This window comes from Salmo trutta, chromosome 7, assembly GCF_901001165.1.
Source record: "Salmo trutta chromosome 7, fSalTru1.1, whole genome shotgun sequence".
NCBI classification, from domain to species: domain Eukaryota; kingdom Metazoa; phylum Chordata; class Actinopteri; order Salmoniformes; family Salmonidae; genus Salmo; species Salmo trutta.
In genome coordinates this window covers 37,896,348-37,912,359 of record NC_042963.1, presented here as the reverse complement: position 1 = coordinate 37,912,359, position 16,012 = coordinate 37,896,348, and the positions used below count along the sequence as shown (strand labels likewise).

At 42.3% G+C, this 16,012-nt stretch overlaps 2 protein-coding genes and 1 long non-coding RNA gene across 4 annotated transcripts in view; 1 reads left to right on the top strand and 2 right to left on the bottom strand.

The window, feature by feature from the left end:
• Positions 1-5,643, bottom strand: part of LOC115197352 (F-box only protein 31) — a 24,539-nt gene extending 18,896 nt beyond the window's left edge. The window contains exons 1-2 of the mRNA XM_029758774.1: positions 5,136-5,643; positions 3,506-3,577 (exon numbers count right to left, since the gene is read on the bottom strand). Of these exons, the coding sequence (XP_029614634.1) occupies positions 3,506-3,577; positions 5,136-5,556 (493 nt within the window). The 5' untranslated portion in view covers positions 5,557-5,643. The remainder of the gene's footprint in view (positions 1-3,505; positions 3,578-5,135) is intronic.
• fanci (FA complementation group I) overlaps positions 5,470-16,012 on the top strand; it is a 26,224-nt gene continuing 15,681 nt past the window's right edge. Inside the window, exons 1-18 of one of the 2 annotated variants that reach the window (XM_029758773.1) lie at positions 5,470-5,576; positions 8,615-8,719; positions 8,995-9,067; positions 9,199-9,329; positions 9,522-9,675; positions 9,777-9,834; positions 12,077-12,118; positions 12,240-12,363; positions 12,454-12,539; positions 12,734-12,866; positions 13,114-13,191; positions 13,454-13,590; positions 13,775-13,958; positions 14,378-14,465; positions 14,653-14,783; positions 14,868-14,938; positions 15,185-15,299; positions 15,465-15,587. In XM_029758773.1, the coding sequence (XP_029614633.1) occupies positions 8,624-8,719; positions 8,995-9,067; positions 9,199-9,329; positions 9,522-9,675; positions 9,777-9,834; positions 12,077-12,118; positions 12,240-12,363; positions 12,454-12,539; positions 12,734-12,866; positions 13,114-13,191; positions 13,454-13,590; positions 13,775-13,958; positions 14,378-14,465; positions 14,653-14,783; positions 14,868-14,938; positions 15,185-15,299; positions 15,465-15,587 (1,824 nt within the window). In that variant the 5' untranslated portion in view covers positions 5,470-5,576; positions 8,615-8,623. Of the gene's footprint in view, positions 5,577-8,204; positions 8,355-8,614; positions 8,720-8,994; positions 9,068-9,198; positions 9,330-9,521; positions 9,676-9,776; positions 9,835-12,076; positions 12,119-12,239; positions 12,364-12,453; positions 12,540-12,733; positions 12,867-13,113; positions 13,192-13,453; positions 13,591-13,774; positions 13,959-14,377; positions 14,466-14,652; positions 14,784-14,867; positions 14,939-15,184; positions 15,300-15,464; positions 15,588-16,012 lie in introns of those variants that run through there. The other variant, XM_029758772.1, reaches the window with a different exon arrangement.
• Positions 6,300-7,846, bottom strand: LOC115197353 (uncharacterized). The gene is made up of 2 exons (XR_003879003.1): positions 7,735-7,846; positions 6,300-7,226 (listed from the first exon to the last, which is right to left on the bottom strand). It is a non-coding gene; the product is annotated as an uncharacterized LOC115197353 (long non-coding RNA).

Sequence of the window (16,012 nt, the reverse complement as noted above, 5' to 3'; positions counted from 1 at the left end):
CCAACAGAACGACTCTCCAACAAGGATCCCGACGACACACTGAGCGTAAATATATATTGATTGCAATTGTTCCCGAATGAGTGAGCGTTCATGTGCAAATGATTAGCATATCAATTGTTAATATTAATGAACTCTGTGTGCCTCCTCAGCTGACCTTTTATGACCCATTGTTTAACAAGACACCAGCCATGTCTGTTTAGCCCACTAGGGCACATTACTCTACCAATTCTTTGTGACGATAATTACTGTTTGTATGCTTTCTGTGAATTACTTAGTTTAGTAAATAAATGATTTTAAGACAATTGATGTATGGATGATTTTAGTAAAGGCTGGATTCGTGCAGATACAACAATTTACGACGTTTGGAATGAGACTGGACGCGAGGTAAAATACACCATTTAAACCAGAAGATAATCGGCCTATACTATAATATAATATATAATGTTATAATATAGGAAAGTTATATTAGGAAAATTATAACTTTGTAATGTGAATATTTTCCTTGGTGCCCCGATCTCCGAGTTAATTATAGTTAAACGATTAATCAGTTTAATCGCGTGATAATAATTACAGGGAGTTATTTTGATAAACATGTCTTCAGTTTAATGGTGACCCAAAGACACGACACTAGCATGCTAAATGCACACATCACAAATACAGTGATTTTTTTCAGTACCAGTTCTAGTAGTCAGATGTCCCAGTTAAGGTAAGGAGCAAAGTGCATTCACTTCAAAACCACATCACACGGTCAGTAAACAAATGGTATAAGTCACAACCGGCTGCAACAACATAAAACAAGTCCGTATGGGAGTCAGTCACACACTAGCACACGCGTGTCGAGAAAGTTAGGTCAGGCCTGTGCAGCAGTATATACAGTGCTTGTAGTTCATGTGCTCATAGTCCGGTAGGAGCTTCATAAAGAGGCCAGACTTAACCTGAAGGTTCACACCTGGACAGTTACACCACAACAGTGGGCAGACTAATCAATATGCTCTTGGAGATTGGTGAATATGCAAATACATACATACAGTACCAGTCAAAAGTTTGCTACTCATTCCATTTATTTTTTTTACTATTTTATACATTGTAGAATAATAGTGAAGACATCAAAACTATGAAATAACACGTATGGAATCATGTAGTAACCAAGAAAAAAAGTGTTAAACAGATCAAAATATATTTTATATTTGAGATTCTTCAAAGTAGCCACCCTTTGCCTTGATGACAGCTTTGCACACTCTTGGCATTCTCTCAACCAGCTTCATCTGGAATGCTTTTCCAACAGTCTTGAAGGAGTTCCCACATATGCTGAGCACTTGTTGGCTGCTTTTCCTTCACTCTGCGATCCAACTCATCCCAAACCATCTCAATTGGGTTGAGGTTGGGTGATTGTGGAGGCCAAGTGATCTGATACAGCACTCCATCACTCTCCTTCTTGGTCAAATAGCCCTTACACAGCCTGGAGGTGTGTTGGGTCATTGTCCTGTTGAAAAACAAATGATAGTCCCACTAAGCGCAAACCAGATGGGATGGCATATCGCTGTGCTGGTTAAGTGTGCTTTGAATTTTAAATAAATCACAGACAGTGTCATCAGCAAAGCACTCCCACACCATCACACCTCTTCCTCATGTTTCACGGTGGGAACCACACATGCGGAGATCATCCGTTCACCTACTCTGCGTCTCACAAAGACACGGTGGTTGGAACCAAAAACCTAAAATTTGGACTCCACCGGTCTAATGTTCATTGCTCGTGTTTCTTGGCCCAAGCAAGTCTCTTCTTATTATTGGTGTCCTTTAGTAGTGGTTTCTTTGTAGCAATTTGACCATAAAAGGCATGATTCACCCAGTCTCCTCTGAAAAGTTGATGTTGAGATGTGTGTTACTTGATCTCTGTGAAGCATTTATTTGGGCTGCAATTTCTGAGGCTGGTAACTCGAATGAACTTATCCTCTGCAGCAGAGGTAACTCTGGGTCTTCCTTTCCTGTGGCGGTCCTCATGAGAGCCAGTTTCATCATAGCGCTTGAGGGTTTTTGAAATGTTCCGGATTGACAGACCTTCATGTCTTAAAATAATGATGGACTGTCGTTTCTCTTTGCTTATTTGAGTTGTTCTTGCCATAATATGGACTTGGTCTTTCACCAAATATATTTTTTGGTTACTACATGATTCCATGTGTTATTTCATAGTTTTGATGTCTTCACTATTATTCTACATTGTAGAAAATAGTAAAAATAAATAAAAACCCTGGAATGAGTAGGTGTGTCCAAACTTTGGACTAGTATGGATATATACAAATACTGAACAAATATATAAATGCAACATGCAACAATTTCAAAGATTTTACTGAGTTACAGTTCATATAAGGAAATCAGTCAATTGAAATAAATAAATTAGGCCCTAATCTATGGATTTCACATGTCTGGGCAGGCGCGCAGCCTTGAGTGGACCTGTGAGGGCATAAGCCCAGCCAATCAGAATTTGTTCTTCCCCACAAAAGGGCTTTATTACAGAAATACTCCTCAGTTTCATCAGTTGTTCGGGTGGCTGGTCTCAGACGATCCCGCAGGTGAAGAAGCCAGATGTTGAGGTCCTGGGTTTGGCGTGGTTACACGTGGTCTGCGGTTGTGAGGCTGGTTGGACGTACTGCCAAATTCGCTAAAATGATGCTGGAGATAGCTTACAGTAGAGAAATGAACATTCAATTCTCTGGCAACAGCTTTGGTGGAGATTCCTGAAGGCAGCATGGCAATTGCACTCTCTCTCACAACTTGAGACATCTGTGGCAATGGATGGATTATCTTGGCAAAAGAGAAATGCTCACTAAAAGGGATGTAAACAAATTTGTGCACAAAATCTGACAGAAATAAGCTTTTTGTTCATATGGAACATTTCTGGGATCTTTTATTTCAGCTCATGAAACATGGGACCAACACTTTACATGTTTATATTTAAATTCAGTATATATCCATAGTTCTGTCCATCCTTCCGTCTACTGTCCTGTCTGTTTAATTAGTCAGTGTGGAAAAGATGCTTATTGTAGTCTGTAACTATTGCCCAGAGTTCTTCCAGGTCAGGTCACAGGGTCTGGTCAGGAAAAACTTAAGGTCCCAATAATATAATTTATTTTTCCACCTTGGGTGGAAAAACATGGAAACTGTGTTTGATACCACTCCATTCCGGACATTATTATGAGTCGTCCTCCCCTCAGCAGCCTCCACTGTTAAATACCTCCCAAATTAAATGTTTAACTGTTACTGAGGTCTAAATCTTGTAAAACAACAGGGGGGGTTAGTTCATTTGAATATCATACTCGATTTATTATTTAAAAGTGGACCATCATTCAAGTCAGGAGTGTGTCCCGAAGTTGATGGGTTTATTGATCCCCTCGCCACTCTCTGGAAGTCACGCTCTGAGTTTTGTCAGCAACATGGTTCAATGAAGGACCCTCCGAGTGAGTTGGTAGGGGCGAGGGAGTGGGTTGGGATTTACAGAGAGACTCACATTTGACATAGAGCTCCCGACTGGACACACCCACCACTTCTATCTTGCGCAGGTCTTCCCTCATGCCAAACTCTGTGGGAGAGAGAGAGAGAGAGAGAGAGACAGACCATAGAGATAGATAGATGACTCATCTTTGTATCTGTGCCATTATATAAATTGACTACTCCATTTTGAAGTAGTCAATTTACTTCTTCACAATTGGCTAATCCCTCCTGATGACACAGTTGGACATGACTCCAACAGGGGTCACCAGGAGGGATCAGCCAATGAAGTTGGATGTCCCACCTAGTTGCCTCCATTAAAATAGTGGAAGCCCTCAACAGCTCTGCCCATGCCAATATGGACTTTTGGCCACTGCAGGCCTGTATCATTCTCTATAAAACCGACATGTGACACTGAAGGACAAAGTAGGTTGTGACAGTACCCTGGTCAAAGCTAATTGTGCATACAGATCTAGTGACCAGGCAACTGTGCAATACATGATGGCATGACAATAAAAAGTCAGGCGTTGGCTGAAGCAGGGGTTCACAAACTTTTTAACTCGGGGGCCCCCCTTCCAGCATTGTGGAACATCCCGCGCCCCCACGTCTATTTCTATGGGCACAAGCACTGTTCAGTACACAAACTGTTCACTTTTAAAAAACAAATTTTCTTGCAATTCTATACATTTTGGCATGTCTAATGTGTATTCATGTGATATTTGAGTGATTAAAATTGACAACAATATATATGGGCTAAAAAACCTAAATAAAAAAATGTTAGCTGACATGGGCTAGTTGATCTGGACATTTCTGACAAGTTATAAAACAGCTCTCTAAGGTATGCAGTGAAAACAATGTGGGGGGACCCCGCAGCCACCCTGCCGACCCACAGTTTGGGAACCACTGGGCTAAAACACATTCAGATCAAGCCCCCCAGTCTTGTATGAGATATGCACATCCCACATTTCAAAAGCAATACTGACCCAATAATGGATTGGATACTACGAATGTAGTAAGAAATCTAAATCCAAAACATACATGGTATATACCAGGCAAATTCAAATCTAGACGTTGTAGCCAATTCCTCTGCCGATTCATTCTTCCCCTCTAATCAAGGACTGATTTGGACCTGGGACACCAGGTGGGCGCAATAATTATAAGTTAAGTCAAAACCAGCAGTACTCTGGACCTCCGGGCTCCGATTTGAATAGTTGACAGGAGGTATAGCTGCATGAACCCTTTTACAGTAATTTATGTCTATGGGTTATGATATTAAGATGGGGTTGTAGAAGACAAGGATAGTTGAGGCAATGTAGTCTTTCATAATGGTGTGTTCAAAGCAAAGGTTGGAACGGTGCATTGCATAACAGCAATCAAAAAAGTTCCTTCTCGGTGCCCGTAGACTGGTCGATAAGAAAGCTTTCAGAAAAATCTTACATTGAATCTCTCGGGACCAAAGCACAATACATAAATAGTAACTGCAAAAACAAAAACGCAATACCCGGACCCTTCCCTGGCCCAACCTATAGACTAACCTACGTCCCAAATCATATAGGCTACTGTTAATTCCCGTTTGATAAAACGCCACATTTTGCATAGGACATGATAGAAGAATATCTGCAATGATGAGCGATCACCGCATTATTTACCCTCCGTGCATCGCCTTCTCCAGATGGTTTCCGTGTTGAGGATTTGCCTGAATGTCTTGCAGACGAGCGCAAGGTTTGGAAGCTCTGTGCCCGGCAGCGAGGAGAATATTCCCACCAAAAGCTCTGGGGGCAGATCCAACAGCGACTGCGGGTTCGGTGGTCCGGTGCTTGCACTTTGCCCATACGAAAGTCTGACATTTGCACGACCACATTCAGCAGTGGCTTCATGGGCCACACTCGGCCCTGCCGCGGCCGAGGGGTTTTCGGGGCCGCCAGTGACGGCTTGTGTCTTGCCCACAATCCGCACCCCTTCCTCATCGTCCATGTCGGAGTCACTTCCCTGGTCCTGTTGATTATGCCGCTGTCGCCGCCTGCACCTCCGCGACTGACCTACTCCGCAGAGCCTGGCACACACAGCCATCCGTAGAAGTCACCAAAAGGGTAACATTACATCACCACAACAACTGTACTAGCTGCAGTTTCGATTATCTCCCCCCGTCCTTGCGTGCCTGGGCGGAAACCTATGACGCAAAGTCGACGTAGCTACGTAGGGACTTCCAATTGAATTGTCAATAAGTTTTCAACCAGATAAACGTGGATATACTGTATATCAATGCATTTACACGCGTTATAAATGCGTGATGGAATGTAGTAATATCTGTCTAAATACAATTTACCTAGATGCGGGGGAAAAAACGTGCTAGTCAGGAGTCAAACGCGTTATCAATTGGATATAACATTAGTCGAGGTCATGCCACCAGGAATTATTAAGAAGTTTAGCGAATTCGAGGGGCATTTGCTACGAAGGATCAACATGTATGGAATCCCGACACGGCTGACGTATTTAACCTTGAATTGTTGTTTTATGCTTTATTTTCCTTTAGTGTGAAAATCTTGAGAGTAGAATAGCATCGGGCTTCTTCCGACAGTTCTCGTTCCTCTTACCCCGTAAATCTGTCATCATCCATAACTTTTTATTATGAAAACCGGTCTCTTTTGTCAAACCGTTCACCCTCTTTAGGATTCGAATTTATAGAAGTGTTGCCTAAATGTGGCCCAGCGTCGTCTGGGTTTGGCCGGGGTAGGCCGTCATTGTAAATAAGAATTTGTTCTTAACTGACTTTCTAAATAAAGGTTCAATAAAAACATTAAAAAAACACCACAGGGGTTAAATCTTGTTTATCTCAAATAAGAGAAATGGCTTAATCTATACTTTTAATATCAAGTTCACTTGAAGACAGAATTGGAGGAAGACATGAGAATGACAAATATACAATAATTGTTTGAAATCAGTGCACATAGCACACAAGCAGGACAATTAAATAGTTTATACAATGGAGTATTCAAAAACGGACATTAATTGATCAAAATGTAATTAGAGAATTCAGCAAAGGGCTTTTTTGCTCAGAGTGAATTAAGAGAATGGGGGGCATACTGTTGAGTAATACATCAATGAAAAATGATGCTGTATATACAGTTAAATAAACACCACAGAGGGACAAACAATTGAAATCAAATAATTACAATTATATATAATTTACTGAAAATGGAGAGCAACTGGAGTAGAGCAGAGGATGGGGTGACTGAGGGACAACCGAGCATAGGTGTGGATGTCAAAACAAGGCCAGTCAGGCACAGGTGTGGAGATCATGAACAGAGGCCCAGCTGGGCACAGGGTGTGGAGCCACAGCTTTTGTGGAATGATAGTTAATTAACGATGCTTTGTGGGTGACAAGTTGTCGATCTGTTCAGAGGGTCCCTGACTCAAGACCAGGTTGGGGCAAGGAGAGGGATGGAAGCAATACTGCTACAGAGAGTCAGTAGAAATAGTCTCTTAAGGTGCAGGTGGATAGCCAGGCTTTTCCACTGTCTCATGGCCTGGTGGTGGATGCTCCGTTATAGTCTGCCAGACGGAAGCGGCGAGAACAGGCTATGGCTGAAGTCCTTGGTGATCTTCCAGGGGACAGTGCAGCTGCCTTTACAGGTGGTGATGCAGCCAGACCGGATGCTCTCAATGGTGCATTTGTAGTAGCTGTTGTCTTTCAGGACAAGGCTCCCATCTGGTAACTTTTTGAAGATGGGCCACCATGTCTGCCATGGAAATAGGAGGGAGGATGAGTATAAGATGTACAATTTAAAACAGTGAGCTGATTGGATGTATAGATGGAACATTAAATGAATGGCATCTAACCTTTACCTAACATCTTAGCTTGCTCAGCACATTAGACAACACACACAGAAGTGCATGTTTATGCAATATAAACGTCTTGCTAGCTAGCCACAGTAACGTTTAAGTAATTTCAAAGTATCCAACGTTAGATAGCTGGGTGTGACAAAACATAGGCCTACTGTGAAATCACACAAGTATGGAAATATTGGGTTTGACAGACTATTTTGATGATGATGATGTGACAAACTATTTAGACAACCTGTCAAAACACACAGCTTGCTACTGTAAGTAGTACTGTAGCTAGCTAAGTTGTTAGCCAACTGTACTAACGTGATGTAGCCTAATGCACTGATGTTACCTGCTAGCAAACAAGACATTCCACAGTTTAAGTGAATGTTTTCCCATATCTCGTCCGTCTGTTAACGTTACCTTGACACTGTCAGATAAATTATCCAGCTAACACCTGGTATACAACGTGGAAATATGCGTATTTCATTAGTTGATATAGCTAACTAGCTAATCGTTGGAAATTCGGGTTGCTAAATTTAGTTAGTTAGGAGCTAACTCGTCTGCTTTTCTTTCTTTTTTTATTGTAAAGAAATAGACATTTGTAGGCAGCACATGGTGGGCGTTCCATACACACACAGAGCCAATCACTGGCATGCAAACATTGACAACAGGAAAAGGTTTGCTGGCGGGAATTTCGGTCGTCACTAGTTACTACAGCCACAAAGTCATCATTATGGCTAAATCCAGTTTATTTCTAAAATGCATCTTCTTAAAATCTAACTTTAACCCTAACCACACTGATAACCTTATGCCTAACCTTAAATTAAAAACAAAAGGGACCTTTTTGTTTTTATACATTTTTACGATATTGACAATTTTGACTTTGTGAATGTGGTAACTAACTAGTCACAACGGAATTTCAGTTTGCTGCTAATTCGAAACGTTAGTAGGAGCTGGCATGCTAGCTACTGGTGAAATTGTCCGAAAAATAAAAAAAATAAACCGTTTTACTCGATACAATACAATTAGGACCCGCAAAGGTATGTTCAACCAAAGTAGTGGTATTGTCGTTTCACCTGAAAGTTTGTTCAATAACTTTTATCACACGACTGGAAGCGCGATAGCTAGCTATCCTAACGTGAGGTAGTTAATGTTATCTTAAAGCCAATGATTAGTAGTGAACTGGCAGTGGTGTACCTAGCTAACTTTGTCAACGTTGTTATAATTTAACACCCTATTGGACATTGTGCAATACACTGCAAATCATATCAGAAAGTCTATGTCTTCTTTTACCTTGTAGACGTCCAACATGAGAGCTGACATAATGGAGAAGATAGTTTCGTTGTCTGATGGAGAGCGCATCCCTGAGCTGCAGCAGTACCTCTCATCCCTGACTGATGACCAGGTTACCAGTCAACACAAATTTTCCCAACACCCTACAACACAATTATGATAATGTATCTACATCTCAATAATGTATTAATTGACACATTGTATTACTACTTTGTACATAACTAGGTATTGCATAGTCCCCAGATCTGTTTGTGCCATCTTGCCAACTGTCATTGTCATGCCATGTCAATTCCATAAGAAGTTTCCATAATAGAGCAGAAACAGAGTGGCAACCAGGCTAAACTATTTACCCAACTCTTGAATAATCTCTGGGTGTTTTCCCTCTAGCTGACCACTGTGGTCACAAACAGTGCGTTGAAGGGGAAGAGCATTGGAGCCATGGTCAAATCCATATTCAAAGGTAACCATGTGTGATATACAAAAAATGTCTTGACACTATGACCCAGGCCTTTGTCATTGTACCATGGTATTTCCTTTGGATGCTTCTGCAATGTTGGAGTATGGTGTCTCAAAGTGTGTGTGTTCACTCAGGCTCTCTGCCCAGTGCCCCAGAGGGGGCGAGTCGCAGGCTGCTCCTGTACCAGCACTGCATCCCCCTGTGTGAGTCTGGAGATCTCCAGACAGAGGTGGCATCAGACATCATTGGACTGCTGATGCTAGAGGTACAGTGATATTTCTTAGAAAGGTTGTTTTGCGTGGGGCCATTAATTAGGCTATGCAGTTTCATAGGCAGATTTATTTATTCACAACCCGGAGGAGGGTTGTTTCTGCCTTTTTTTTCATGTTTAAACTTAAGTCGTTTGGTATTGATAATTAGACTCCAATAACCCTGTCCCTGTATGTTCTCATCCTAGACCCACAACCTGCCCGGCCCCTCTCTGGCACAGCTGGCGTCTCTCTTCGTTGATGCCATTAAGTTGGGTAAGATGGGCAGTGGCAAATCCCTGGAGCTTTTCCCAACAGTCCTCACTGCCCTGGCTGCCACTGAGGCTCTATCCTATGGCAAAGGTACAAAACCAAACTCAAAACCATGAATGCAGAAACCTGACCTTACAGAATTGTCTAAATCGTCTTCTATACCCTTATTTTTTGCCCTGATATATCGACAGGTGAGCTCAGTGGGGAAGAGTACAAGAAGCAGCTCATCAACAGCCTCTGCTCCAGCAGGTAATAGGGGGGCGATTCCACAGTAACAGAATGACGCATAGACTCAGATTTTTCATTTAAAATGTGTGCCAAATAAAAACCATTGATTTAAAAGTTTAACAAACTATATAATTCCATGCACAGAAACGTTTACAAAAACATTATTACTGGAAGAACTGCAGATGCAAAGTTTGGTATCAGAATTTCGGTAAAATCTACCTCTGTTTTTTTCTGTGTCCACGTTTTCTAAAAACACTGTTAAATATCTGCTCCGAATTAAGATTCAGAATGTCTGCAGAAAGAATGCGGTGTCAGCTATCACATGACACCTTGAGTTTGAAAAAATCTATTTTGGTTATTGAACTACAGTAAGCGAAGTGGATTTGCGCTAACGGAATTTTATCATGGGTCCCTAATCTGTACTACACAGAAATGCATAATTATGGATATGAATGTCATTCTCTTCATGGTGATGTATCCTAAATAGGTACACAAATGTATAAATATGCAATATCCTCCTTTGCATATTTGGATATTATTCTAGACACAGGCTATTATTTTAATGAGCTTTGCCCCCTAACAAGACTACATTTGGTTGGTCCAGACCAGACCAAATCTTAACCAATCATAGATGTCTATGTTTCACAAGTTTGGACATCAAAGTACAGCTCAGTAGAGTACAGCAGAGTACAGTACAATACAGAACAATTCTAGTGTGCTCTACTGTGCACTATACTGAACTTTACTGTACTGAACTATACTCTACTTTTCTTTACTGTACTCTACTGTGTTGTTCAAATTGGTGAACCCAACTGTGGTTTGTGACTACTATGATTTCCCATTGTAGCCAATTCAATTGCAGAAATTCCATTACCGATTTAAAAAAAATCAATAATAATAAAATCAATTTAAAAAAAAAAAAAAAATGGGTAATGAAATTTTGAGTTTTAATCACTTAATAATTCATAAACAAAATTGATATCAGTAAAAACACAAACTAATTGATAGGTTTACCTTCTCTCATGAGGGAGAGAAAATATCTTCGATAAGTGGGTTTTTGTTACCGGAATTAAGGCAAAGTTTCTTAAACTTACAGAAGGCAGAAACATTTATCCATCATTTAAATTTGTGTTGATATTAGTTGTCGGGGGTCATTATTTCAACATTATTGTGTTTTGATGTATTTCTTATACTTTTTAAGACTTTCTTTTTTTCTGGTAGATGTTTTCTGAGACCCCTTTTCCATCTGTTTGAGCAGAAATCAAGGCCTTTGCTGATTCCTAATTTTTTTGGATGGAAAATGGTTGAAAAATGTATATATGCCAGCACATCCCAAACTCTGTCCTTGGTACCCCAAGGGCAGAGTTTGGTTTTTGCCCTAGCACTACACAGCTGATTCACATTATCAAAGCTTGTTGATTAGTTGAGTATTTGAATCAGCTGTGTAGTGCTAGGGCAAAAACCAAAACGTGCGAAACCCTGATATATACCTTAATTAAAAAAAAATATATATATATATATATACATGTGAAATTCATATGAATTTCACATGTTGCTGCTCATGGGTCCTTTTTCATGGAAATGACCAGGGCTAGCAATTGCCAGGGAACTCCCGATACGATATTATCACAATACTTAGGTACTGATACAATGTGTATTTAGATTCTCACGATTCTATATATATTTATATATAAATATTGCGTTTCAATACTGCTATTTTATTGCAATTAAATGTTTCAAACATATTGCTCACCATATGTCTGTTGCAGAGGGACAAGAGGGAGCTTTGAGAACACAAGTGCTGGAAGCAAATTCTCACTATTTAAAAAGATGGAGAGCAAGCTATGCCGGTACAGCTGACTAGCGCAAAAATAATATTGCGATATATTGCCAAAAGTAATATCCCGATATGTAACTCGATTAAAAAAATAAAAATAATAGTCTTATCACTAGCAGGTAAGGTCCTGGATTACACTGGAAATGACATTGAGTCAGCTCCCTCATGACATTGAGTGACACTCTTCTTCTAAGGGTTACCATACAAACAATTAATTCAGATCCTGACACCAGTCTTATAATGGCTTGTGTTTAAGGTGCTGTTATAATAGTCTCATATCAGAGCACTGTTAAGAGGGATATATTTCATATAAGGATATTTGATGTAAACAGTTGGATGTACTTCAGGGAGCCATGGTTGCTCACTGATATGGCACACAGAGCTTGTGGTCAATGCAACTTAGATGTATTTGTTCTGTGTTTACAGATGGGACCCACAGTGTGTGATCCACTTGACCACTATGTTCAGGTAAACCTGAAAGAATTGGGCTTCACTTGGTTTCAATAGAAATGTTTGATGTTAGTCGATGAGTGCATTTGCACTAAGTTAATGAGTGCACCAACACCCCGCCTTAAACAATCTTCTCCAGGGATGTGCCCTTGGCCCCAGAGGAGCTGCAGTTCCTGGTCGAGAAGGTCCTGAGGATGTTCTTCAAACTAGACCTGCAGGAGATCCCACCTTTGGTCTACCAGCTGCTGCTGCTGGCTGCTAAGGTGTGTGTGTCTGTTTGTATGTACAATGTCCTATATGTTTCCACATAGCTTGGTGAATGAACAACCTCTTGTGTTTGTGTTGTCTACCAGGGCTGTAAGAAACAGGTCCTGGAAGGAATCATCAGCTACTTCAAAGAGCAGGATCTTCGCCAGAAAGAGGAACAGAAAGATGGAGAGTGAGTGAGCATTATGACACCAATAATCCACAATGTCTAATTCAATGACAAGCTGTGTGTGAACTTCCTTGATGAGAAGACTCTACGATCTCTCTTTCTCTCTCTCTCTCACACACACACACACACACACACACACACACACACACACACACACACACACACACACACACACACACACACACACACACACACAGGAGTATGGATGTGGAGGTTCAGTCCATTCCTCAGGACCAGCTGAGGCATGTGGAGGGCACAGCCATCCTGCATATAGTTTTTGCCGTGCGGCTTGACCAGGAGCTGGGGAGGGAGTTCCTGAAAAGTGTTAAGGTCCCAGATACACTCTCACGTACTGTCTCACCCACCCCTTAAATAGATTGACAGTAATGATAAAGAAGGGGTGTTTTATTGGTGTGCTGTTCATACTGCTTTTGGAGTGAGGCTTTAAATTGTCTACAAATTGAAAATTGTTATTATCCAGATATTCAGGAATTCAGTCACCCGTATGTAGGTTGAATAATGTTCAGTATGGTGCTTAGACAGTGTTGACTGTGTGTTTGGTCTCTGTCCTCTGCAGGGGTCCCAGGGGGAGCTCTGTCCGTTCAGCATTGCTCTGCTGCTCTCGGTGGCCAGGATTCAACGCTACGAGGAGCAGGTAGGAACCCAGACAACCTCCAATCACAAAAATTATCTTTCTCAATTTGTCTTTCCTATGTTCCTCGCATCTTCTCTTTGCCTGCTTCTCAAAATGCATGGGAGGAGAAGATTTAGAGGGGAAGGAGCTTGAAACTACGTCTCCAATGAGGAGACTGTACGCAAGGAATCGAGGAAAGACCATTGGGAAAAGCCTCTCACCCTCCCTTCTCTCCTAACCCTCCCTGTTTTACCCTTTACCCCCTCCCTCCCTGGTGGTGTAGTTGTTTGATTTCTTGAAGGGGGCGATCACTAAGGGCTTCAAGGATGAGCAGCTGCAGCAGGGCTCCAAGTTCCTGCAGGACCTGCTGCCTCAGCGCTGCAGCTTTGCTCAGATGATCCTGGACACTGTCAAGAACAGGTCAGGGCTCGTATTCAGAAAGCCGTTTGGAGTAGGAGTGCTGATCTAGCATCAGGTCCTCCCTGTCCATATAATCTTATTCATTATGATCTAAAAGGGAGAACTGATCCTTACTCCAGCATCACCTCAGGGGGATGCTAGTGTGGTAACTAAGGACCCCATCACTGACCTTTGACCCCTGCAGTGTGTTTGGCTGGGACCATGTGACCCAAGGGCTGGTCCAACTGGGCTTCATCCTCATGGACGCCTTTGGCCCCAAGGCAGGGCCGTTCGGGAAGACTGCAACCGAAGGGGCCAACGCCACAGCCAAAACACCCACACAGCAGGCCTGTCGGCTGGGGGGACAGGTACTCTTGGAGGGCTTCAAGGTACGGTGACTATGGCCTCCTCCCCTGGATCATTTAATGTAGACTGACAGTGATTAATGAATAGGTTATATAAGGAACAGGATCTGAAGTGACAGCCACGTGCTAATGTCATTATACTGATTATGATCAATCTGTTAGTTCTCAGCTGAAGCATTATATCTGATTTGGGATGATTCTGATCCCCAGTTGCCTTTTCAAAGAGCTGATTTTATTAGGACTAACCTGGTTAAACCAGACTGAATATTTCGCTCAGTGAAACAATGGTGAGCGCATAACTCAGTCTGCTTTAACCAGGCTATAATATTAGAGTGCTGTAACAGGCAATGTATTTTGGAAGACTGAATATTAAAGCAGCTCTCCTGTAAGATTTCTCCTGTTCATCTGATATTTCAACCACTTTCTTTGGTTTATTTGAACAGATGCATGAGCCAATCAGGGGTGAGATTCTGGAGCAAGTCCTGAACCGATTGGTCACCAAAACGGCCTCCCCTGTCACTCATTACATAGGTAAATATACTTATCTTGTTCTCCTTGCGCTCTGATGGGATAGGTGTATTTTTTGGTTTGTTGCTATTTGGCATTAGGCCTTTTGCATACACATGTCCAATCCTCTCAGATCTCCACGTGTCCAGACGGTTGGGGCTAGGGATTGTTTCTGGATGTTGTCTGATTTCCCTCTCATCTTCATCATCAGATCTCCTCTCGGACATTGTGGTCTCGGCTCCCATGATCCTTCTGGAGTCATCATCCAAGGTGACAGAGACATTTGATCACCTGTCCTACCTGCCACTGGCCACCGTGCAGGGGCTACTCAAGGCTGTCCAGGTAACACACACACACACACACACACACACACCAGGCCCAGTGCAGGGGCTGCTTGTGTGATCTCTCTCTCTGTGGTGTCCCCAGCCTCTGCTGAAGGTCAGTATGTCCATGAAGGATGCTCTGATTCTCGTTCTGAGGAAGGCCATGTTCTCCAGGTAAGTTCCCCCTCCCTCTGTCCTAACCATACATAGCTCTGATCAGAGATGGGGCCGTATGTATCAAGTGTCTCAGAGTAGGAGTATTAATCTAGGATCAGGTCACCCCTGTCCATGTTGTCTTTTTCATTGTGATGTAAAAGGCCAAACTGATCCTAAATCAGCAATCCTACTCTGAGACACTTGATTCATACAGCCCCTGGGCTCGTACTCAATTAATCTTTCTTGTCATGTGACCCCCTGCAGCCAGTTGGATGGGAGGAAATCTGCGGTGACGGGCTTCCTGCTGCTGCTGAAGAACTTCCGGGTCCTGGGTAGCATGGCTTCCAGCCAAGCCAGCCAGGCCATCTCCTCCAGCCAGGTGTGTGTGTCTCGGTCTGTCTGATATTAGTGTCTTGATATCAGTACCACCACTCATAGTGACTGAGTGCACACTGAGTGTACCTCTGCACTTTCGTTCATGTATTCAAGCCATTATGAGGGAATTTCTATTGGTCCATTCACCTGTGACTTGTCCTGTGCCCAGGTCCAGGTGGACGTTCACTCCCGCTACAACTCTGCTGCCAACGAGGCCTTCTGCCTGGAGATCCTCAGCAGCCTGCGCCGATGTCTGGGCCAGCAGGCCGACGTACGACTCATGCTCTACGAGGTCGGAACCCCCACACCACAACGTCTAGCCTGGTCCCAGATCTGTTCGTACCAATGACCATTGCAAGACAGTGACCATAGGTGTTCACAAAACGGCACAAAAATATTTGGGATGAGGCTACACAATGTCAGCTTTGGCTGATAAGTGTATATATATACAAAAGTATGTGGACACCCCTTCAAATTAGTGGATTCTGCTATTTCAGCCACACCGTTGCTGACAGGTGTATAAAATTGACAGCCATGCAATCTCCATATACAAACATTATTTATATCTGTAATAAAGCCCTTTTGTGGGGGAAAAAATTATTCTGATTGGCTGGGCCTGGCTTCCCAGTGGCTGCACCCATGCCAATTCATGTCAAATCCATAGATTAGGGCATAATGAATTTATTTCAATTGACTGATTTCCTTCTTTCTATGAAC